This window comes from Komagataella phaffii, chromosome 4 (assembly GCF_000027005.1).
Source record: "Komagataella phaffii GS115 chromosome 4, complete sequence".
Lineage (NCBI taxonomy): Eukaryota > Fungi > Ascomycota > Pichiomycetes > Pichiales > Pichiaceae > Komagataella > Komagataella phaffii.
Window position 1 is genome coordinate 1,266,210 of NC_012966.1, and position 22,901 is coordinate 1,289,110.

Sequence of the window (22,901 nt, forward strand, 5' to 3'; positions counted from 1 at the left end):
ATAAGTTCTTGAATTAAACTTCAGTCAAATTTCCTGTCTCATAATTCTACCAATATTATTGTGCAAAGAGACGAAATGGACTCCGTTGGTGCTAGTCAGATAGTGGCGGCTCTGGAGGTCATATACTCCATGACATCTAGCAATGATCAAAGACGCCAGGCGCAAGAGTTCTTGGAGAAGATCAAGCTGGAGGAGCAGTCACCTTACTGGGGATATCAACTGGCTTTACCGGACAACAATAATGAATTTGTTGTAAGACATTTTGGCTTAAACTTATTGCAGTCCGCTATACATAATGACTTAGAATCTTATGATAGTACGAAAAGATTGGCGATAAGGCATTGGATCGTGGAATGTGCTAATAAGGTAACTCCTCAGGATCCCCATTATATAAAAGAAAAGATAGCTCATTTGTGGGTTTCTGTGGCGAAGAGATGTTGGGGAACGCATTTATTGAGAACATCCCCAACCCCCAATTCAATCAACACGAAGGATAAACTCACCGAAGCGGCCCTAGATAATATTCAATTAACAGAGGATGAAAAATTAGATAGCTGGATATCCATGGACAAAGATCTTCTCAATTTATGGACCTTAAATGAAGTCACTCGGGAACTGGCACTTGTGATATTCAGGACTTTATTTGAGGACATTTATTTATTGGATGATCCAATTGCAGCTTCCAGACAGATGATCCTTACCAGCCTGGGCGCAGAAATAGTCACTTCTGAAGCAATATTAAACCTGAAGTTTGTCCCCACGGAATCAGTTCGGCAATTCCGAGCGGAAAACCAAGGGTGGTTACTTAGATGGGCTGAGTTCTTTGAAGAATGCTTGGGAATTCTTTACAATAATCAATCATCGCCTGAAACTATTGCAAAATCGGAGAACTTCTGCCTTAAGATTTTACAAACTTTAAAGACTTCGCTGCATTGGACTTTCCCTATTGCTTTAAGAGATGCAAAGATACTGGAACTACTTTGCAAGGCGTTTATGCTTCCCAGGACCCAAATCAGGATCCTTGCAACAGACTGTTTGCATGTTTTATTTACAAGAAGTTTTTCCAATGAGGAAGATTTTGCTGATATTGTTGGCTCCGTGTTTAAAACTGAAGGAATCGAAATGCTTTCTCAAGTCTATCAGTCAACCATACTGGACCCGGACGATATTGATGAACAGAAGTACACACTGCTTAAAAAACTAGTCGAAATGATTGTGGGCCTTGGAGAATATCTGGGATCCACTTCCTCGTCGTCAGCAGCCTCACCTCACCAACTTCCTGATGACTCTAATATAGAAGCCTACTTGAAATTGGTGTTATCCACCCTAAATCATGATTCATTAATAATTTCAGGCTTATCTCTTCAGTTCTGGTGTTCGCTGCTCCGATCTGACAAGTTGTTTCAAGCTACTCATGTTGAATTGTTGTTGCCAGATCTAATCGAAGCTTGCTCCAATAGACTGCTGGATTATACAGATCTGTCAGAAGAACACACATCAAAAAAATTCCTTGAAGTTGACTTTGATACGACTAGTGAATCTAAAGTGTTTGTCAGCAACTATAAAAAATTCCTGGAAGATATAATTAGGATAAGCATTTGTTGTAATCCTGAATTTGGGCTGAATTGGCTGAACAACAGATTAAATCAATTTTTCAGTTCCGAACTTGGAGTGAAAGCACTATCTGAGAAGAAGCTGAAGTACAAAAACGAAGATGCTGAGTCGTATATTTATGGTGTCTCACAATTTCATATTATTGAATGTGCAGTGCGTGGGGTATCAAGATGGGAGATTTGGTACGATGGTAGTGATTTAGAAACGAAAAAACAATACTATGTTCGGTTGGTTAGTGATCTTTGTGAGAAGCTACTGAATTTACATATTAACGACCCAAAACTACTAAGAAAACAAATTCAAACCCTGGTCCAATTTACCCCGCTCTTGAAGACAATTTCTCAATTGATGTTTAAGGTACTGGAGAGTGTTATCAATTCTACTACTTATGAATATCCGGAAAACGCTACTGATAAAGAACGTGAGGACATTAGGGATTTACGTACCAGTAGTGGGACAGAGCTAAACAGGCTAGCATACTTGATACCACAAGAATTGAAAAACATTCTCGATCAGTTGGAAGAAGTGATTGCAAACATTTTATCTTCCGATAAAGTTAGTGATCACGAGGCTGTTGCTTTCAAATCCTTTTTATTGGTTGTGTCCCAAAGATCTATGATTGAAGACAGCGAACAAAGATTTGCAAAGATTGTTGATCCGGAGTTAGCTGCTTGGTCTGATCCAGCAACTGAAAAGGGACTTTTGGAACTCCCTTGGTTCATGGAAAGGTTAGGAATTGTGAAAATCGCTGAATATTTCCAGAGCAGAAGGATGACAGTCGACACAAACCTATTGGAGGCGGATATGGATGCTGCCGGAAGAGCCTTGCGAACTGACCTTAAGAAACATTGGGAGTCAGTATTTCCAATCAGAGCCACTCGAATCTTGATTCAGTACAGTATAGAAAAGTTGGATCATCAGTCGGAGCAATTTCAAAAGCTTCTTGCATTATGGAAGCCTAGAGTCCAACCAATTATTCCACACGTATTGCAACTTCTATCACAAATTCAAGCATACCATAACCCAGCCAATTGGACTGACATTCCAACTGAAGTTCAAGTGTTTGTCAAGTTTACAACTTTGGAACGGTTTTGGCAACAGGGGGTTTCAATGCAGACTAAGGATGCCTTTATGGAAGAAAATGTGAAAGCCATTCACACTTTGAGAGATTTCGCAGATAATGTCGGCCACATTGTTAGATACACTCGGGAGTACGCATATTTAACAATAAGTTCCATTTCTGAACTAGAAGAGACGTTGTACGAAATCCCTAACATTGCTACATTGCTCTGGAAAGCATTAGCCGGTGATAGCGTGGGTATTACATTATATTCTTGGAGACATATGTTTACTATTGTGATGAGGGCTGTGTTTAAAAATTGCCCCCTGAGGTACGTAGAACCGTTTTTAAGTGAGCTGCTACCCCAGATGTTACCGGAAGTGGATAAACTTTTGAGCACTCGCTGGGAAAAAGTTTATTTGCGAGGAATGCAGACCGATGGTTCTGGAAACGACGAAGCTCTAACTGAAGAGATGATGGAGGAGCATATGTTGCGACAACTTACAGGCTCAGTGGATCGAATGCTAATTGATCTAGTAGGACAGTGGACAAATAACAAGCTAAGTGACAGACAAATGGAGTGCAGATCAGTCATCTTTAACAACAAAAATATTCTAGCTCCTTTTTTGCAGCTAATTTGCAATATTATCATGTACAAAGATACAAGATGTTCGTTCAATGCTATTCTAATTGTTAGGAATATTCTACCTGACATTTTACTGAAAGATGATGAGGTAGACAAATACCTTGCTGATAACTTAATGAAAGCACTGCTACAGGTTCTGATGGATGAATTCTTTGCTGATGCTCAGCTTGAAGCAGGACTAGCGCTGGCTTATTTACGTGACTTTGAGATCCAAGGCTTCTTATCCAGTGGATGTTCTCCAGAGATTGCTTCCAACACTGACTTCGAAGGCTATAGTTGGATTTGAAACAATTTTAACCTCGTCGACTAGTCTAAGGCAGCAAAGAAACACATTCCAACAACTGATAGCCACAGTAAGAAACTTAGACGAGAGTGCATTAAAAACCGCAAGAGATAAGCAGCTGGAGAATGCAGTTCACAGGAAGAAACACGAATCTGGTATCAACAAAGATGTTATGGACGATCCCTACCTGGAAAATGGAGCATTAAATGGTTTATTCAATGAAAATGATACCTAAGCAGATAACGGATGGAATATAATATATGAACATAGTTCTAATCGCCTTCTGAGTATGCAGTGTTAATTGAATGAATAGCTTGCTTTTTAATTTCCTCTGTGAACATTTCTCCAAAAATTTCTTGGATCATGAAATAAAACGCGTCTTTGGATATCTCTGCTCTTGCTCGTCGTCCCAAGAAATATTCGAAAAGGTCCGACTCCTTCCTAGATTCTTTGTCATCGCCTAAGACCCGTCTTGAGATGTATTCCTGTTTCTCTAGATAGCCACAAAACTCTGGGATTGACCTGTTTCCAAGAAATTCATATCTTATATTTTCTTTACAGCTTATTTTGAATGTTTTTGAAAGGAATTGGTGGAGCTCATCAGATGTAACACGATTAGAGTTGATCACTATTACAGACAGAATCACTACATTGAATCCCTGATGTATCAAGTCTGAGCCTGTAGTTGGTAGTAAGGAGCTTGAATCAGCGACTTCCTCCAAGCTATTAATCTTTGCGACTTTTTGCTGGTAAAATCTGACCAGCTTTTGTCTAATATCAACCGGTAAACTATTCACCAAAATATAAGACGAATTGAGTGTTTTTTTCCTTTCTCTGTCTTCGGATGTGTTGTCTACTTTTTGTTTCTTGTGCTTGTTAGTCTTTTCTGGTAGCTGGGCCAGCTCTAATCCGAATACATCTGTTAGAATGCTATTTGCCCTGTGGAATACACGATCAAAAGAAACTTTGGCCGCATTAGTTTCCATCATTGTGTACAGTTTCTTTAGTATAGTGTTGTTCAATACCTGATATTGCTTTTCATAGCTTATCGAAGCTCTTACTAAAGAAATGGCCATCTTTTCCACCTCATCTGAGGTAACACTAGAGAATACAGGGGATGTGACACGCTCAGTGGGTTCGGAAGGTTCAGAAGTTTCCGTGCCATGTTTCCGCTTCTTGGACTTCTTATCTGCTCTTCTATGATTTACAGAACTGTTAGAAGGTTCCTCTTCATTCTGAGAAGCTGAAGCAGAAGGAGGGGAAAGGGAGATATTGTACCTTCTAGCCATCCCTCTTCAGTGCCAGAAGAAGAGAGGATTTATTGATGCTGGATGTCTAATACAGTTTCAACATCCTTGCACCCAAAACAAGCATATAGAACAAATCACTTTTTTCTATTTTGGGTGGGCGAGCGAAAGGTTCGACACGATAAGAAAAACCCTAGACACGTCATCATCCAATCAGCTCCAGGTGACTGAAAGACTGTGCACTATTCAGATACTCGTAAACCGATCAGTGCAGGCATCACCTCTAGAATGAGAGCTGATCCGTGCTAGCCTGACACAGCACCTTCTTTTCCTTCCTTGCAGGTGTGGTGCGACCCCCACCAAAGCTTAACTACACGTGACTGCAATTCTGCGACCCTCTTATCTTTGAGCGAATCGCTGTTCTTTCTTACCGTTTTCCTCTGGTGAGCATACCTTGATCCGTTCCTCTCAAGTGATGGCTGAAAAGAAGGTTGTCTCGTTGATATTTTCAGCTCTAGTATCACTTGCTGCCGGAACTCCTTACCTGTTTGGTACTTATGCCCCACAGTTGGCAGTGCAGTGCCATTTGACAGCGTCTGGTGCAGCTACCTTATCACTGGCCTCCAATGTTGGCACTTCCATTGGGGGTTTGCCCATTGGCCTGTTCATAGACCATAACGGGCCCTCCATGTCGATTTTCATCGGCGCGTTTCTTGAGTTCATTGGCTTTGGCTGTCTCTACTATGCATACATTTACAGGATTGACAGTCTCCTGGCCCTGTCCATGGCCATGGTTTGCACTGGTATGGGATCCGTGTTAAGTTTTTATTCTTGCCTCAAATCAGCTACTGCAAATTTTCCTAATCACAGGGGATCTGCTGGCTCCGTTCCTGTGTCCAGTTATGGATTATCTGCTTTGATGTATAGTACTGTTGCTGCTACATTTTTCGCTGACAATACCTCAGGTCTATTGAAATTTGTTTCCCTGTTTTGCGGAATAGTGATTGGAATTAGTAGTTTCTTTGTCATTCTGGTGGATTCAGGACACCCTATCACAGCTAAGACACCCAGAAGGCCCAATAACGAAAATTTGCTTCAAGAAAGGGCTAGGGCAAAGCCTATCACGAAAGCTGACGGATATGGATCTATATTGATGGCCGCACACAGGGGTTCATTTGCACAGGCGACATTAATGTCGCAGTCTGTATCTTCTTTGTTTTCCACAGCCGGGCCGCAATCAGATAGCTCCCCGGAAAGTTCTCTTAGATCTTCAAATTCCTCAGTTCTTTCGTTCCATGAAATACCAACGAGCAACAGCGCTGCTGTCTCTCGTTCAAATTCATTCTTGGTTGGATCCGCTGGAAAATATAGTTCCCCGCTTTCAAGTTTATCAAGCTCTCCAGTTAATACCAAGGCCTCTAATATAAAGATCTCCATGAACAATCGTCCAGGTGTATCACGTTCGGTTTCCAATAATCAGTCATTTAGAAGCAGCTCTAACCTTTCTAAGCAATTTGCGCAGCATGCCGAAATGCAACAATCCCAGAATCCATCAAATGCGGTGAAAAACGGTGGACATGTGGGCTCCCCTTTGCGTGGCGGGTTTATGTTGTATGACTCAGGCACAAACGAAGAATCTGCCCATACTTTGGTTAAAAAGGATGAACCCTCTTCGTCAGAAGATATTCCACAGAAATATCCCAGGGATGACTCGAAAAGTACTCCGAGGAACAAGCAGAAACCTAAACCTAAGAAGACCAATGCCAGGAAGCACATTAAGAGCCTTGTGACAAATTACAAGTTTGTTATTCTGTACGTGGTGATGGCTACATTGTCTGGTGTTGGACAACTGTATATTTATTCAGTAGGCTACATTGTCAGTGCACAGATCAATAAGGGCTCCAACCCTGAGCATTTGAATGGTGCTGGTTATCAGGCCCTTCAAGTGTCGTTGTTATCACTAACTTCCTTTTTAGGCAGATTGATCTCGGGTCCGTTATCTGATCTTATACACAAAGTCCTGAAGTATCAAAGAATTTGGGTATTGGTGATTGCAAGTTGTGTGAGCGCCATGGCACAATACTTAATGATCTACTTAGATGATGTGCACATGCTGTCCGTTGCCAGTTTGATTGTGGGAACGTGTTACGGGACAGTGTTTGGTGTCTATCCAGCTGTGATTGTAGACTATTTTGGTTCCAACAGTTTTACTACAACGTGGGGACTTGTTACTACCAGTAATATTGTCAGTCTTACAGCTTTAAACACCATGTTTGGTTACGTATATGACCACAACAGTGTTTGGGATGACAAGAAGGAGCAATTGGTGTGCCATCTTGGAAAAAATTGTTACAATGACGTCTTCCGAGTCAACCTATCACTGTGTTTCCTGGCACTATTGCTGTGTCTTTTCCTGATAATACAGAAACGCAAGCAAGATCAAAAAATCGTACCGATTGGCCTTCAAGTTTGATATATATACAGATCTCATAGATTGCATTAATTAATCGATACAACCAAATCGGGAAATAAACTTACAACAATAATATTCAACCTTTTTCGTACTCTCTCTCACATAATCATATTTACTCTTCCTCCAACTCGCCGCCAACAAGTCTGCTATTCAGATGACCAGTGAAGACAAACGCTTGAGTAGATTTTCTCTTCCAGAATCGGAAGATAAAACGTTGTGGCTAAACAATGTTCCTAAAAGGGTAATCCCGTCCCACTTGGTGAAAAGGTCAAACAGAGGTTTCAACATAGATTCTGTAAAAAGGAACGACAACTCCAATTCTAGCTCGTCGTCCAATAACAAGAGTGCTGTTAACGGGTATAACTACACTAGTTTTGGTGAACAGAAATCCAACCAAAAGTCGATCCCTGGTTCAAACAAGGAACTAGGTGCGTCGGGATTCTTAGATGAAGGGTTGAGTGATCTTCCTCCGAGAAAATCAATCTACGATTTCGGAAGTGATGACGACGATAATGTTGATCATTTGGAGCCTGAGAAGCATCTGTTTAAAACAAATGATGAGATCATCAACGACCCCAGGGCATTCAGTAATATTTTCAACCCAAAGCCAAGATTTGGGTCTTCCACAACTGCACACAGTAATAATAAAGCTCCTTTCAAGGAAACATTTTCTAGAGATATACCTTCAAATTTTAAAAGGGAAAATTTGGAACCTATAACGAATGGAGAGTCGGCAGTGTTGTTGTTTGGGTACAACGATTCTAGCTTTGAGAGCCTGATACAAAGATTTTCCAAGTTTGGTGAGATTCTAGAAGATTTCCATATCGGCACAGGAATTAGTGGGTTTTCAACTATAGGAAGCTCTACGCCGTTGAAAAGGAAGAGCAAGAGTTCCTCAACCTCAAGATCAGTGTATCCTATTTTTGTTGGTAAACAGTGGGTCAAGATTACTTACGACAACCCATCATCAGCAATTCGTGCATTGAAGGAAAATGGTGTTATTGTAGACGATCATATGGTAGGCGTAATCCCTTATACAAAATCTGCATTGGAGACTCTACTCAATGCTAAAATTAGTGATAGTGATGATATTGGAGACACTTTGGGAAACATTTCTTTCGGATCTCCCAGTAAACCCTTAGCCAGCGAGGGAAGTGACGGTTTGGAGAACAACGGATTCAAGCCTCTAAGTCATGCATCTCAATCGTTTAAGATCAAAGATGGAACCCAACTATTCAAAAGCACGGCCAAAGAGGAAGAGCTGAAAAAACAGAAAGAAGCACAGCAAAGTGTTGGTTTATTGGGTAAAGTATCACAATCTTTATTCGGATTTAGCGTGGTTTAAATGCTGACTTCAACCACGAGGAAGGTAACTTACTAGGAGAATCTATATCGGTGAGGTTCCCCCTTGAGTCATGAATTAGGAATACTTTTGTTTTTTGGGCTTTTGGGAAAACTTCAACTGAATTTGAGTTGAATTTGTCTGTAGAATCGATGGCTACCTCTTTATAATCTCTGGTGGTATTGGGAATGACAAATTTTGCATCGTACTCATAGGCTACCTCTTTCAGGATTAGTTCCTTTTGATCTACTCTATCTTCAAACTTTGTAGTTAATGTGTACAGGAAAAACGTCATTATGGCAACCGTAAGCATTACGTTCAACGTAACTCCGTTTAATATTATAATTGAGGTGTGAACAGGGGAAAATAATACCATCAAACGTAGAAAAAACCTATTTGGATTCCAATAGTGTAGAACCCAGGGATCGTTTAGCTTGATTCTGAATAAACGTTGAATCAAAGGAGGTAGCTTCTTGGCTACTTGATTCTGCTTTTGAAACAATTTTTCGTACTTCAATTTCTCATGATAGATGAACTTATAAGTCTTTGTGGTTGTCAGCACTCGTATAGCATTGACGATTGAAAAAATAAATAATGATAAGAACAGGAAAGTAGCTACACTTTCGCAGGTGTACTTTGCCCATGACCACTCTGAACTTGAGGAAGGTGCCAGCTTGCCATACTCTTTCAACTTCTTTCTCTCCAACTCTCTGAAATTGCTTTTGAAGAAATGGTCTTCATTATAAATGGAAGAACTTCGTAGACTGTTTCTTACCAAACTCAGCAACCAAAAGAGTACGTTGAGGGCAACTCCCAGCCGCAAAGCTGTTGTTTCAGACAGTTGATCCCAATCAACTATATTGATATTCTCGTTCAAATTGATCCATTGGTCTATAGGATAATTCTTAATCTTCGACCAAAGAGACACCTTTCTGATATATCTATTTCCCTTCCTAATGAGACCATGCTGGGATTGAAGTGCCATACCGGTGAGTGGATGGAGGGAAATATTGGATAGGAAAGTGATAAACTTGTTTTCATTACATAATCAAGACTTGGACCAGGATGTCAAGGAAACGCGCAGGCAAAGTAGGGTACGAACGTACTACTTACAGCTAGCACTCAAAGTTAGAGGCGTAATGGTCACTGCGTACGTATAGCCTTGCGAAAAAGGTAGATGTTTTTGGAGAAGTGTTTCTACTAACCTTTTAGAGTGCTCTTTGTCAACAATGCCACCCCTTCTACTATCACGGCGTTTCATGATCTCATCTCCAATGAGTTACCAACGATAGAAGGAAAGTGGTCCTTTCAACTCAAAATATTCTTGAACAACAAATACTCCAAACCAACCTCCGTGGCTTCCTCTCAAGTTCCAAGCAGATATCTTTATACTTTGCAATTGTCCTATCTGCCAGGAAAAGCCATTTCAATCATCAATAATACCAAAGCGCTAGTGACAACTACTCAGCTGAAAAATGAGGAAAAAGCAACTAATTATGACCTTGAAGACACTACAGAAGTGGACTCCGTAGAAAACGATAGGCTAAGAAATCAATTCGAATGTGGAGCAGCTACCGATGCTACAAGTGATCCTTGGAACGTCTTCATTTCGACAAAGTTACAAAGTTTATGGAATCTCAAGCAGACAATCAAGGGAGAGGGAGGAAATTCATATGTCGTGTCATTGGGTAATATTACAGAGTCGAAACATGAAGTGTTCCGTGTGAGGACTACAAACTGCTTTTTGCATGGGGTTTTTAAGGGATTTCTTATCGAGATAGAATCTTTGGATAGTCTAGAAGGCGATCAGGACAATGAGGAAAAGGAAAAAATTGCCAAAATGGATGACAAACAAAGGCTGATTTATGAATTCAGTGTGAAAATCAATAAGATCAAAAGACTCATTGAGGTGTGTGATTTTCCCCAGGGGAAATTGTGCTTTAATGTATTGAGTGATAGTAAGTTGGATCATTATAGTGACCTATGCCAACAGTATTCAGATGCTCTTCAGTTTTGATTGGCAAACTTAAAGGATTTGATGAATTTTCTTTCCTTGTCCAATCGAATTCTGACAGCTAGTGCACTCTGTTCATAAATATCGTCTTCTTGAGAGGAGTTGGAGATATCAGAGTTTGCAGTAGATTGTCGAACACTTGATGTTTTCGACAAGGGAGAAGGGATAACCAGCTGCGCATTTTCTTTTGCTGGAGATTTTGGTATGTCCTTGAAGGTTGAGAAAGGTCGATCCTTCTTAGGTGATAGTGGTCTTTGCTTCTGGGGGGATAGCGGTCTCTCCTTTTGGGGTGATAGTGGTCTTTCTTGGGGTGACTGAGTTTGATCCCTGAGTAGTGACTTAGGGTCAGGAACGCGAGATTGGGTGATGGGAATTGGTAGAACTCTGTCTTTAGTTGGGGATGTAGGCCTGGAAACAGGCCTGGATTTTGAAGGACTGGCCTGTCGTTTAGATTCACGGTAGATTCTTTGAGTCTGCACATGAATGGCTAATTTGTTCACATATTGCCTTATTATCCAAGCACGATCATCCTTGGTAAACTCATCCCGAGGTTTCATCCCATCCAAGTACCTAATTGCTGATCCTAGAATAGAACTTTTGGTTCTATATGAGACCTGGTGTTCCTCATAAATGTTGGATTTTTCAATGAGAACACTATAGTATTCTTCATCCGAACCATTAGGCTTCAACACATGGAATTGAAAGTTCTCTTTTCCCAATGAGGGAATAATAGACGAATCTGTATTGTCAGAAAGAATCAATAAGCTTCGCATCTTATTCTTTGGAAAGTCTATCAGTATCCGATGCTCGTCTGTGAATAGCTTTTCTTCGAACCTCTTGATATTATAGATGACATCCAGTTTATCATTACCGTAATTCCCAGAGCTCAAGGTATTGTCTACTTTCATTGAATATCCGTAACCGTTTGACTCGTCGGCCTGCAGAAAAGGACCCCATCGATCTGCCTTGAGCCTCTTGAATACATAAGTAAGCGATTTTACCTGGAGGTCAATTGGATCTTCGTTTTCTCCCTCCAAGTAGTTGGGTATATTATGAATAGCATTCCTGATGTGTTTCTGTTCTTGTGAGCTCTCTGTTCCGCCCCAACTGAAAATACCCAGCATTTGGGCACGGTTTCAGAGGAGATAGATCTAATTGAAATGAAAACAAGCAGATTGGGTAATCGCGATGGGGCTCCAGAGACGATCTGACGTGAGCCATGCATGAATTCCTTCCAAAAGAGGATACCAGACAGAAGTCGTTAAACAGTATGTTTCTATGAAATAAATAACTATGAACCGAAAGAATTGCACGCTAAATGGCAATATTTGTTTGTAAGGGCTCCTCTTCAATTTCAACCTCGACATGAGTTCTTCTTCTTTTATTATTTGCGGTTTTACCTTTGGCTCTCTTCCCGGAATGCTTATCATCAGAATCTTCACCAGAGAGCTCCTCATCGTCAGACTCATCAGAAACATTGTCGGACTCCCTGTCTGAAGCATCTCCCAACCATTTTTCTAAGTCTTCCAAGTCAACCATTTCGTCTTCATCCTCGTCTTCAACGTATTCAACTTGACCGACATCAGAGTCTTCATCTTCATCCTCTTGCAATTGATCGCCGTTGGCATCACCAACAATTCCAAGAACCTTACGCCAAACGTCTTCATCAACGTTGAGGGGTCTATCACCATATGCTCCGGACTTCAGTCTATCCAATAATTCAGACTCGATAGCCCTCTCCAATTTGGCAGCAATCAGAGCTTTTCTCTCTCTGACCAGTTCTCTTCTCTTCACCTTCTTCTTCACACTGACATACTGTCTCTCATCATCCTCCATGGCTATTCTTCTTTGGGTAATGACAACCTGTGTCAAACGTGTCAGTCTTTGCTTGCACTTGTCAATTATGTATTTGTCCCAGTAAATCAAATGTTCACCAATTTGCTTTAGTGCTTTCTTGTAATTCTTGCTCAACTTGACTCGTTCCCAGGTTTTAGAAGGCAAATGTGCTCTTTCGACTGTCTTCATGTACAGATACATCTTCCCATCTATATTCTTGACGGTGGCATATTGAGCATTAGCCAAAGGACATGCTTTTCTGGAACAGAGACCTTCCACATTGTATTCGTTTCGACAAAAGTTTTGGTCCTGTTTCGTCTTGACTTTGAACGAACAAAACTGGTTGTTTATGACATCCCAAATAACCTCATCAGACATTTCTACGTAGTCAATTTATGGGTTCTGTGTAAGCTTAATGGTAGGTAAAGAAATTCAAACAGCTTTATTTTAGTTTTTTTTTTCTCACTAAAATTTTTTTATCTTGGAAAGTCTCCGAACCTACATACTTTTGATGAGCTCCCATGTAGTGAAGAAACGATAAATACTCCGCGAGTAAACTAGCAAATATACCTGAGATATTCCACACCAGCCTGCTCCAGTCAATTGAACAGAGTCCTACAATTGTCGTTTGACCAAGTTCGTTTGACGATATGCCTTCGTACCATGTTCTCTCGGAATGCTGGCACATTTAGGGTACACCCGAACACCGGATAATTTTTGGTTTCCGTCGCGCGCCTCGTTCTAAGGATACCGTAGAGTAACCTATTGTGAGAAAGTGCCAAGTGCCTGTTATAGTCGTGTAAACTCTCTCAACTGTGCCATTGAATCCGCACAATTAAGGTACAACGACTCATCACCGCTTCAATGAGTCGAAAGAATAACAATTTCTCTTTTGAGCAGGAAAGTGACATCGATGACATTGACCTTCTAGCTGACGATATACCTGCTTCTAGTAATCAACATCAAGCGAGTTCAAACGGAGCTACAGCCGGACAGAACTCTAATCCTTTCAAGGACCCATCCATAGAGGACCAGTACATCTATCCGGACGTAGAGTTGGTGGATCTGCAAAGTCGGATAGACACATCCTCAGCTCCGTTGAATAGTAATGGGAACCCATTTGCAGACTCTAACCAGGTGTTCGATGATGACAATGACATTTTGAACGAAAGAGTGGCAGATAACAGAAGAGATCTTCCTGATTTCAACTCTCCAAATGAGTCCAAGTTTGATATCAAGATGTACTGGAGTAAACTTTTAGGGAAACCTTATAGTAAGGTACGAGATAATTCCAGCCCAAGGATCATCCATCTAAATGACCCCGTTACAAACAGTCATTTTAGATACATGGACAACCACATTTCCACAACAAAATATAATCTAGCGACCTTTGTTCCAAAGTTCCTATTTGAACAGTTTTCCAAGTATGCAAACTTGTTCTTTTTATTTACTTCCATCATCCAACAAATTCCAGGAGTTACTCCAACGAATCGTTATACAACAATCGGTACTCTTCTAGTCGTTCTTACTGTGTCAGCAATCAAAGAGATTATGGAAGATCTGAAAAGAAATAGCGCCGATAAGGAGCTCAATTCCTCAAAAACAATGGTACTTGACTCTAAAGCTCAAAATTTTGTCCCCAAGAGTTGGCTCAATTTGAAGGTGGGAGAAATTGTCAAAGTATCAAACGGCGAGCCTTTTCCAGCCGATTTACTTTTATTGAGTTCTTCAGAGCCTGAGGCTCTGTGCTACATTGAAACTGCCAATCTGGACGGAGAAACCAATTTAAAGATCAAGCAAGGTAAATCTCAAACTTCTCATTTAACAAGTCCTCGGCAGCTTTGCAATTTACAGGGGAAAGTACTTTCAGAGAATCCTAATTCAAGTCTGTATACATATGAAGGAACTATTACCTTTGATAATCAAGAAGTTGCCCTTTCTCCCGACCAAATGCTTTTGAGAGGTGCTAATTTGAAAAACACTAACTGGGTTGTTGGATTGGTGGTTTTTACTGGCCATGAAACAAAACTGATGAGAAATGCCACAGCTGCGCCGATCAAGAGGACAAATGTTGAACGAATTATTAATCTTCAAATTTTGGCCCTATTTGGAATTCTAATCACTTTATCTCTAATTTCTTCACTTGGAAACATCATCAAGTTGCAACTGGACGGGAATGAACTAGGCTATTTGGATCTTGAGAATACAAACAAAGTGGGCTTATTTTTCAAAAACATTCTAACCTTTTGGATTCTCTTCTCTAATCTGGTGCCCATTTCGTTGTTCGTCAGTGTTGAATTAATAAAATATTATCAAGCTTTTATGATTGCTTCAGACTTAGATATTTATGATGAAGAAAAGGACACCCCTACTGTGTGCCGAACATCTTCTTTAGTTGAGGAACTTGGCCAGATTGAGTACATATTCTCTGATAAAACAGGTACTCTCACAAGAAACATTATGGAGTATAAAGCAAGTTCAATTGCAGGTCGTTGTTATATCAAAGATATCCCAGAAGATAGGAGGGCTATTGTTGGTGATGATGGTATTGAAATTGGTTTTCACAACTTTGAGGAAATGTATCAGGATTTAAATTCAGACGAACTGGGAAACATTATTAATGAGTTCTTTACTTTGTTAGCTACATGTCACACAGTAATCCCAGAGGTTCAAGATGATGGTACTATCAAATACCAGGCCGCATCGCCAGACGAAGGAGCCTTGGTTCAAGGTGCGGCAGATGTTGGATATAGGTTCACAGTGAGAAAACCGAACTCAGTCGTCTTCGAGAATACCCATCTTGGAAGGAAATATACCTACGAACTACTGGATGTTTTAGAATTCAACTCCACCAGAAAGAGAATGTCTGGTATTTTCAAGTGTCCCGATGGCCGCATCAGATTGTATTCGAAAGGGGCAGATACCGTTATTTTCGAAAGGTTATCACCTAGTGGAAATCACTTTGTGGAGGCTACTACCAGGCATTTGGAAGACTTTGCTGCAGAGGGGTTGCGGACATTGTGCATAGCGACAAGAGTGATTTCTGAAGAAGAATATTTGGAGTGGAAACCAATCCATGATAAGGCCTCCACAACGTTGGTAGATCGTCAACAAAAAATGGATGATGCAGCGGAGTTAATTGAAAAAGATTTATTCCTGTTGGGAGCTACAGCAATTGAAGACAAACTGCAAGATGGCGTTCCAGATACAATTTCCTCTTTGCAGGAGGCAGGTATCAAGATTTGGATATTAACTGGTGATCGACAGGAAACTGCTATTAATATTGGTATGAGTTGTCGTTTACTTTCTGAAGATATGAATCTCTTGGTGATAAATGAGGATTCGAAGGAAGAGACGAGGGATAATATGCTGAGCAAGTTGACAGCGTTGCATGAAAATCAAGTTTCTGCTGAAGACATGAGATCCCTGGCATTGGTTATCGATGGTAAATCATTAGGTTACGCCCTGGATCCAGATCTTGAGGACTATTTCCTTGAAATCGGAGTAATGTGTAGGGCTGTTATTTGTTGCCGTGTTTCTCCACTTCAAAAGGCCCTGGTGGTAAAGATGGTTAAACGAAGAAAGAAGGCTCTTCTATTAGCAATTGGTGATGGTGCAAATGATGTCAGCATGATTCAAGCTGCCCATGTTGGTATTGGTATCAGTGGTATGGAGGGTATGCAAGCTGCGAGAAGTGCTGATTTCTCTATCAGTCAGTTTAAGTTTTTGAAAAAATTGCTCATCGTACATGGGGCTTGGTCTTATCAAAGGATCAGTGAGGCAATTCTTTACTCGTTCTACAAAAATATTGCATTGTACATGATCCAGTTTTGGTACGCTTTCTCAAATGCCTACAGTGGCCAAACTGTTGTGGAGTCTTGGACATTAACTTTGTACAATGTTTTTTACACTGTGGCTCCGCCAATTGTTATAGGAATATTTGATCAATTTGTGAGTGCTCGTTACTTGGATAGATATCCACGGTTATACCGTGTTTGCCAAAAGGGCACTTTCTTCAACGTGACTATTTTTTGGGGGTGGGTTATAAATGGGTTTTACCATTCAGCTGTCATATACCTATGCTCCATTTTCATATACAGATATGGAAATGTACTGAGTGGTGGTCAGGTTGCTGATCATTGGACCTTCGGTACAGCTGTTTTCACATCTTGTACACTGACAGCACTCGGAAAGGCTGCATTAGTGACTAATCTCTGGACTAAGTTTACTTTGTTGGCTATTCCGGGTTCATTTGGTTTTTGGTTGCTATTCTTCCCCTTCCATGCTACTGTTGGTCCTCTCATCAACGTTTCCCAAGAATACAGAGGAATAATTCCTTCGGTTTATGGTTCTTTAACATTCTGGGCTATGACTTTGGTGGTTCCAATCATGTGTCTTTTAAGGGATATTTTATGGAAGTACTACAGACGAATGTACCATCCGGAAACATATCATTTCGTTCAGGAGATTCAAAAGTACAACATACAGGACCACAAACCTAGAGTTACACACTTCCAAAAAGCGATCCGAAAAGTCCGTCAAGTTCACCGTATGAGAAAACAAAGGGGATTTGCCTTTTCCCAGGCCGATGAGGGCCAAGATAAACTGGTTCGCCTCTACGACACTACAAAAAAGAGAGATATAAATGGAGTGTTGTGGTGATTCTTTTGGAACCAGTCATTCATTATTCGTTATTTAAATACCTTTCTTCTGTATATTTGTATAGTTCAGACAGTCTTCTAGTGTTATCCAGCAATTTAAAGTTGAGATCTTGCAGCTCGTTTTGAAGCTGGTGGGATTTTTCTATCGACGAAGAGAACTTTGGAACTCTTACCAGGTAATCATCTTGTAGCTTCCAGCCCTCCAGGAGATCTCTTTGGATTGCTGAATCAATAAACTCAGCAAAAGGTGCAATCTCAAGATTTGTGCCATCTATATCAAAGGAAATTAGGTCATCGAAGGTAGCCTTCAAAGTGTCTATTTGAATTCTTACAAGAAGTTTCAAGCTGGTCAACAATTTGACTAACCTTAGCTTCTCAATAAGAAGAAAATATATCTCAAATTTCAATTGTGGGTTGAGTCTCAGTATTAAATTTTTTTTGCTCAATGTCAGGATCAATCTTTGCACATCCAGATTTCGATACGCTGTCATGATAGAACTCAAAGTATTGAGCTGCTTAAAGTGAACTTTGAATTTTTTGAAAAATGAGTACTTTAAAGGTTTGTTGGGGCTTAATATCAATGAGTTGACAATAACGAGAGTTCTGATTCTGTTTTTCAATAAATTAGACTCAATCGGAATGGCTAAGGATACCAATGTCCTAAGATAAGAATTGGCAAGTTGAAACTTGTGTAAGTTCATATGAGCAACACAAATTTTATAGTACCAGTTTGTAATAAGTTCCTGCTTCAAATAATTGGAGGAGATTTCTGTAAAATCTGTGAGCTTGTACTTTTCACAAAGGTGAACCACTTGATCGTACTGTTTCACGTAGCATAGGGAATCCATAGTTTTGATAGTTAGATAATCTAACTTGGAATTCCAGGATAACTTCCTCAGCAATAAATCCAGTAAAGAGCTTGCTGCAGACTCATATTGCCTTTGTTTGATCAGTTTGGTGACTATTCTGATGATGTAGTTGAAATTAGTTTGTAGTTCGTCTCCCAAGTCAGGAATTGGCTGCAAGACCAACTCTAGGTTTAAACTTTTCGTGTACGGCTTTAAGTTCTGCATTAATTGTAGTATATGGTATTCTGCTTCATTGTTGAGATTCTTATCCTGAGATTGCTGTTCCTGTATGAACTCTATCGTGGAGCACAGCTTCGTCAGTGTTAAGGTCCACAGTACACTATGTTTCTCGATATTGGGATAACCCGCCAATTCGATGTCGGAGTTTGTGAGATGGTTCGAAATGGTGTCATAAAGATGTACTATATCTACCGAAGAAGACTCTTCGGTATTTATTGACGTCATTCAATGCTCTGTGCTAAGTATGACCAGGGTCAGGTTCAAGGATAAGGTTCGGTTGATCTCCGCGCGACGGAGGAGGGAATGGGATGATACGTCTTAATTAAGTAAGCATGCGATGTCTTATCAAAGCTCTTCTTTCTCCCCACATTTATGACACCAATTACAAAGATGGACAGCTGGCTCAAACAAAAACGGTGCAGAGTCCTAGACGGAGCTTTAGGAACAGAGTTGGAAAAGCTGGGTATTGATATCAAGAGTCGATTGTGGTCAGGAAAAGCTCTTTTCTATTCTCCAGAGACTATTACTCAAATCCATAGCAGCTATATTCAAGCAGGAGCTGAGTTGATATTAACATGTACTTATCAATTGAGCGACCAGGGACTGAAAGATTTAGGGATTGACGATCCTGATGTGTACGACAGGGCTGTGAAGCTGGCTAAAGATGCTGTTGACCAGAATGAGGGAGAAAATAAAGCCAAAATCGTTGGTTCAATAGGTTCCTATGGTGCCTATTTATCGGGAGGAGAGGAGTACACTGGAGAGTATGGAGCTATTAGCAAGTCAGAGTTGGAAGAATTTCATAGAGTTCGATTACAAAGTCTGCTCACAAATCCAGATGTGGATTTGATAGGATTTGAAACTATCCCTAATATTTTGGAAGCAGAGACTTTGGTTGTCCTCTTCAATGCGTTAGCGACCAGTTTGAATGTTGATAAAGGATATTACATGTCGTTTAATTGCAGGGAGGAGAGCAATCAATCTGTAATCGCAGATGGCACCTCCATACCGGAAGTATCCGACAGATTGTCCAAACTTGATGTATCCAGAATGTATGCCATAGGTACAAACTGCTGCAGCATCAGCACTGCTAACGGGGCAGTGGAGCTATTCTCTAAACATACAAACCTTCCATTGATCGTTTACCCCAATTCTGGGGAGAGATATGACAAAACTGAAAAAAAATGGCTCCCTGGTGAATGCGACCAAAAAATAACTGACATCGTAGTCAATTGGCTGCAACTGAATGTAAAGATCATTGGAGGATGTTGTCGGACCAATCCCCACTTTATTCGTCAACTTAGAGATATAGTCGACAACAGTAGCAGAAGTGGATGAAGATATGACATCCGACATTTAACATCTCAGTAATTTTTTTTTCTCGACCTGACATCTCATGAATAGCATGAATAGGGTATGACGAAATGACGCACTCGAATTATTTTCATCTACCTCTTTCTACCCTATTTATATAAAATGGCTGACGTTATTGCTAAGAATGCCCATTTGGCATCCACAGTGTTGAAAACTTTGACTGACAATGAGAGGTCTGATGCCTTGGTAAAGGTTGAGCGTGCCTTGAAACTGAACAAGGATCGAATCTTGGAGGCCAACTTGGTGGACATGGAGACAGCAAAGAAGAATAATCTAAGTGACTCGTTGATTAAAAGATTGGATTTATCCAAGAACGACAAGTTTGATTCCATGTGCCAGGGTGTGTTGGATGTTGCCCAACTGGAAGACCCTTTAAACAAGATCACTTTAGCCACAAAGATTGATGACGGACTGAATTTGTATCGATTAACTTGCCCTGTTGGAGTGTTGTTGATCATATTCGAAAGTCGTCCAGAAGTTATTGCCAATATCACTGCTTTGGCAATCAAATCTGGTAATGCTGCCATTCTGAAAGGTGGTAAGGAGAGTTTCAACACTTTCAAGGCATTGTCTGACGTAATCAATGAGACTCTGACTAAAGAGACGAAAGTACCAGAGAACTCCATTCAACTTATTTCCACCAGAAGCGATGTCAGTGACTTGTTGAGTCAGGACAAGTACATCGATCTGGTGATTCCCAGAGGCTCCAACGCATTAGTTCGTAACATCAAGGACAATACCAAGATTCCTGTCTTGGGACATGCTGATGGAATTTGCTCTATCTACGTGGATGAGTTTGCCCAACTTGATAAAGCTACCAAGATTCTTATCGACTCTAAGACCAACTATCCAGCTGGTTGTAATGCTGTGGAGAAATGCCTCATCGACGAGACTTTAGTAAAGTCGAACTTAGACGATAAGGTTGTTCCTCTATTGAAAAGTTTGATAGAAGCTGGTATCACTCTCCACATCGATCCTGAACTGCTTAAATTGTTACCTCAAGAGATTTCTGCTAACGAAAAGACTGTTGCAGCAACGGAAGACGACTTTTCCAGAGAGTTCCTGTCCTTTGACCTTGCCGTCAAGGCCGTTAAGAATGTTCAAGAGGCTATTCTCCACATAAATGAGCATTCTTCAAAACATACGGACTGTATCATAACCGAGAACAAAGAAAATGCCGATAGATTCCTACAAGGTATCGACTCCTCAGGAGTTTACTGGAATTGTTCTACCAGATTTGCTGATGGTTTCCGTTATGGATTTGGTGCTGAAGTTGGTATCTCCACCAACAAAATTCATTCTCGTGGACCTGTGGGACTAGAGGGATTAGTTTGCTACTACTACCAAATGCGTGGAGATGGCCACATTGCTGGCGATTACGCTGGTGCCGGAGGGGTTCGGGTTTTCAAGCATGAGAAAATCGACCCCAATTCAGTAGTGTTGAACTAAAGTAATGCCATGTTTAGATCGTATATAGCGGCAACTATGACATGTTTACTCTCATTCCTCGACCGAATGTGTCTGCCAAGATAAGACTAATAAGTTTGCTGCATGTTTATGCATATTTTACTTTATCACCATGGAAACATACATATTCTTGTAGCTTTGGCGTTCTCTGCCCGTCATCGAAACAGTCGTTTATGCAAACAGACTTAACCTGTTCTCGAAGCGGTCTCCAGCTATCATCATGCCAATACTTGCTGTACCTGTAGGAGCTTGTCGTGGGTTATCTCTTCCATCATGAAATGACTAACAGAACCCCCATCTACCATAGAACTAATAGGAATGCACCTGAAACGAAAGTGGTTATCAGTCATTACTTATCAGTAAAAGGACTACCTGTAATTAATGCTTCAAATGACTAGTTGAGTGCATCATCATGTACAGTAAAAAAAAGAAAAGTTGCGCTAGTAAATTAAAAAGAAGCGTGGCCCTGCTTGCCATGTGGCCCCCACTTGACTTTCTCCTTTATTGGCACCAGTAAAACCGGTACACAAATTCCACTCCAGCAACTGTCAGACAGTGACATATTTTTTATTGCACCACTTACTGAATGTTTGATGGTCTGAAAATCAGTTCCACTAGTAGGCCTCGTCAGGGCAAAGCGAAGAGTGATACCAACCTATGCATTGATACCCATGATACCATCTCTAAATCGTTTGACGATGATGCCTCCTCCGACAATGAGATATTATTTGACTCACAACAATCACCAGATATGACCACCATCAGTGGTAGTTTCCAATCGCCACTTACCCCATTCATCGTAGACTCTGCTACCTTTACTCATAAACCAATATTATTAGAATTAGAGAACGAAATCTCCTCCATATGTGCAAGAGTTCAAGGCTCAGTGCCAAAGTCCTCACTTTGCATAGATGAAAGGCTCTATTCTGTCAAAATAGGAAGACTTGTTGGAACCGGTGGCGACTCAAGAATATTCGATTGCACTCTTACCGGTAACGTTCCCAATATACCACTTCCACGTGAACCACTCGTGATTAAGATACCTTTGAATAAATACGGATGCCGATACATTGAACGGGAAGCACAGGTGCTTTCAAAGCTCAATGGAGATACCCGATTTTTGCATTCGTATGGGCTGTACAACCTATCCTCCAAAGAATATCCTAGATGTCCAAAAGATACCCAGTTTCCCTCCCTAGTATTACCCAAGATGGATACCGATTTAGAAAATTTTATAAACTCCTTAGACGCTGATGAGCATGTGGAGGGAGTCTTTATTGGAAAAGATAGATGGTGGAGTTTAGCAACCTGTCTTTTCCAAGGCCTACTCTCAATGGAACTTTCTGGAATTGTCCATTGCGATTTAAAAACATCAAACATTTTGATGAAGGGAGAGTCCTTCTCAATTGCAGACTTTTCTTCTGCAAGATTTTATTATAGTTCTCCTGTTGACAAGGAGCAAAGAGGTACCCTGACATTCACTGCTCCAGAGCTGTTGAAGTTGGACGCTGAACCTCCAAGTTTCCATACAGATCTGTTTTCCGCAGGTTTGATTCTTCTCCATGCCGCCACAGGCAAGGAGCCTTACAGTGGAATTCATAACAATACACAACTGATGCTGCTAGCCAAAACAGGTGCTATTTGGAAGTTACTAGATCCCGAATCCCTTTCAAGGCTGAATGAAGACAGCAACATTTATAAGATGCTGCATATGATCCTCGTGGAGAGATGCCAGCTACACCAATTACAGAGCTACTTCTGATTTCTTCCCGTTATACCATTTTATTCGTTTCATC

General features: G+C 40.7%; 13 protein-coding genes across 13 annotated transcripts; 8 read left to right on the top strand and 5 right to left on the bottom strand.

Annotated features, from left to right (window-relative positions):
* Positions 1-75: 75 nt before the first annotated feature.
* Positions 76-3,838, top strand: PAS_chr4_0654 (Karyopherin involved in nuclear import and export; the record flags this gene model as incomplete). Its single annotated transcript, XM_002494046.1, has 2 exons — positions 76-3,517; positions 3,549-3,838. The coding sequence occupies 2 exons, from the start codon at positions 76-78 to the stop codon at positions 3,836-3,838; spliced, it is 3,732 nt and encodes a 1,243-aa protein (XP_002494091.1).
* Positions 3,839-3,875: 37 nt separating this feature from the next.
* Positions 3,876-4,892, bottom strand: PAS_chr4_0655 (Hypothetical protein; the record flags this gene model as incomplete). Its single annotated transcript, XM_002494047.1, has 1 exon — positions 3,876-4,892. One exon carries the CDS (start codon positions 4,890-4,892, stop codon positions 3,876-3,878), a length of 1,017 nt encoding a protein of 338 aa, XP_002494092.1.
* A 433-nt stretch (positions 4,893-5,325) lies between these two features.
* On the top strand, positions 5,326-7,323 carry PAS_chr4_0656 (uncharacterized protein; the record flags this gene model as incomplete). Its single annotated transcript, XM_002494048.1, has 1 exon — positions 5,326-7,323. One exon carries the CDS (start codon positions 5,326-5,328, stop codon positions 7,321-7,323), a length of 1,998 nt encoding a protein of 665 aa, XP_002494093.1.
* A 154-nt stretch (positions 7,324-7,477) lies between these two features.
* Positions 7,478-8,668, top strand: PAS_chr4_0657 (Nuclear pore complex subunit, part of a subcomplex also containing Nup53p, Nup170p, and Pse1p; the record flags this gene model as incomplete). Its single annotated transcript, XM_002494049.1, has 1 exon — positions 7,478-8,668. The coding sequence occupies one exon, from the start codon at positions 7,478-7,480 to the stop codon at positions 8,666-8,668; it is 1,191 nt and encodes a 396-aa protein (XP_002494094.1).
* On the bottom strand, positions 8,655-9,650 carry PAS_chr4_0658 (Hypothetical protein; the record flags this gene model as incomplete). Its single annotated transcript, XM_002494050.1, has 1 exon — positions 8,655-9,650. One exon carries the CDS (start codon positions 9,648-9,650, stop codon positions 8,655-8,657), a length of 996 nt encoding a protein of 331 aa, XP_002494095.1.
* Positions 9,651-9,804: 154 nt separating this feature from the next.
* Positions 9,805-10,682, top strand: PAS_chr4_0659 (Subunit of the RNA polymerase II mediator complex; the record flags this gene model as incomplete). Its single annotated transcript, XM_002494051.1, has 2 exons — positions 9,805-9,815; positions 9,878-10,682. The coding sequence occupies 2 exons, from the start codon at positions 9,805-9,807 to the stop codon at positions 10,680-10,682; spliced, it is 816 nt and encodes a 271-aa protein (XP_002494096.1).
* On the bottom strand, positions 10,673-11,803 carry PAS_chr4_0660 (Hypothetical protein; the record flags this gene model as incomplete). The annotated part of the gene is made up of 1 exon (XM_002494052.1): positions 10,673-11,803. The coding sequence occupies one exon, from the start codon at positions 11,801-11,803 to the stop codon at positions 10,673-10,675; it is 1,131 nt and encodes a 376-aa protein (XP_002494097.1).
* Positions 11,804-11,993: 190 nt separating this feature from the next.
* On the bottom strand, positions 11,994-12,893 carry PAS_chr4_0661 (66S preribosome component MAK16; the record flags this gene model as incomplete). Its single annotated transcript, XM_002494053.1, has 1 exon — positions 11,994-12,893. The coding sequence occupies one exon, from the start codon at positions 12,891-12,893 to the stop codon at positions 11,994-11,996; it is 900 nt and encodes a 299-aa protein (XP_002494098.1).
* Positions 12,894-13,379: 486 nt separating this feature from the next.
* PAS_chr4_0662 (Aminophospholipid translocase (flippase) that maintains membrane lipid asymmetry in post-Golgi secre) lies at positions 13,380-17,177 on the top strand (the record flags this gene model as incomplete). Its single annotated transcript, XM_002494054.1, has 1 exon — positions 13,380-17,177. One exon carries the CDS (start codon positions 13,380-13,382, stop codon positions 17,175-17,177), a length of 3,798 nt encoding a protein of 1,265 aa, XP_002494099.1.
* Positions 17,178-17,199: 22 nt separating this feature from the next.
* Positions 17,200-18,489, bottom strand: PAS_chr4_0663 (Hypothetical protein; the record flags this gene model as incomplete). Its single annotated transcript, XM_002494055.1, has 1 exon — positions 17,200-18,489. The coding sequence occupies one exon, from the start codon at positions 18,487-18,489 to the stop codon at positions 17,200-17,202; it is 1,290 nt and encodes a 429-aa protein (XP_002494100.1).
* A 147-nt stretch (positions 18,490-18,636) lies between these two features.
* PAS_chr4_0664 (S-adenosylmethionine-homocysteine methyltransferase) lies at positions 18,637-19,602 on the top strand (the record flags this gene model as incomplete). The annotated part of the gene is made up of 1 exon (XM_002494056.1): positions 18,637-19,602. One exon carries the CDS (start codon positions 18,637-18,639, stop codon positions 19,600-19,602), a length of 966 nt encoding a protein of 321 aa, XP_002494101.1.
* Positions 19,603-19,740: 138 nt separating this feature from the next.
* Positions 19,741-21,087, top strand: PAS_chr4_0665 (Gamma-glutamyl phosphate reductase, catalyzes the second step in proline biosynthesis; the record flags this gene model as incomplete). The annotated part of the gene is made up of 1 exon (XM_002494057.1): positions 19,741-21,087. One exon carries the CDS (start codon positions 19,741-19,743, stop codon positions 21,085-21,087), a length of 1,347 nt encoding a protein of 448 aa, XP_002494102.1.
* A 604-nt stretch (positions 21,088-21,691) lies between these two features.
* On the top strand, positions 21,692-22,867 carry PAS_chr4_0666 (putative protein kinase, overexpression causes sensitivity to staurosporine; the record flags this gene model as incomplete). Its single annotated transcript, XM_002494058.1, has 1 exon — positions 21,692-22,867. One exon carries the CDS (start codon positions 21,692-21,694, stop codon positions 22,865-22,867), a length of 1,176 nt encoding a protein of 391 aa, XP_002494103.1.
* Positions 22,868-22,901: the final 34 nt, after the last annotated feature.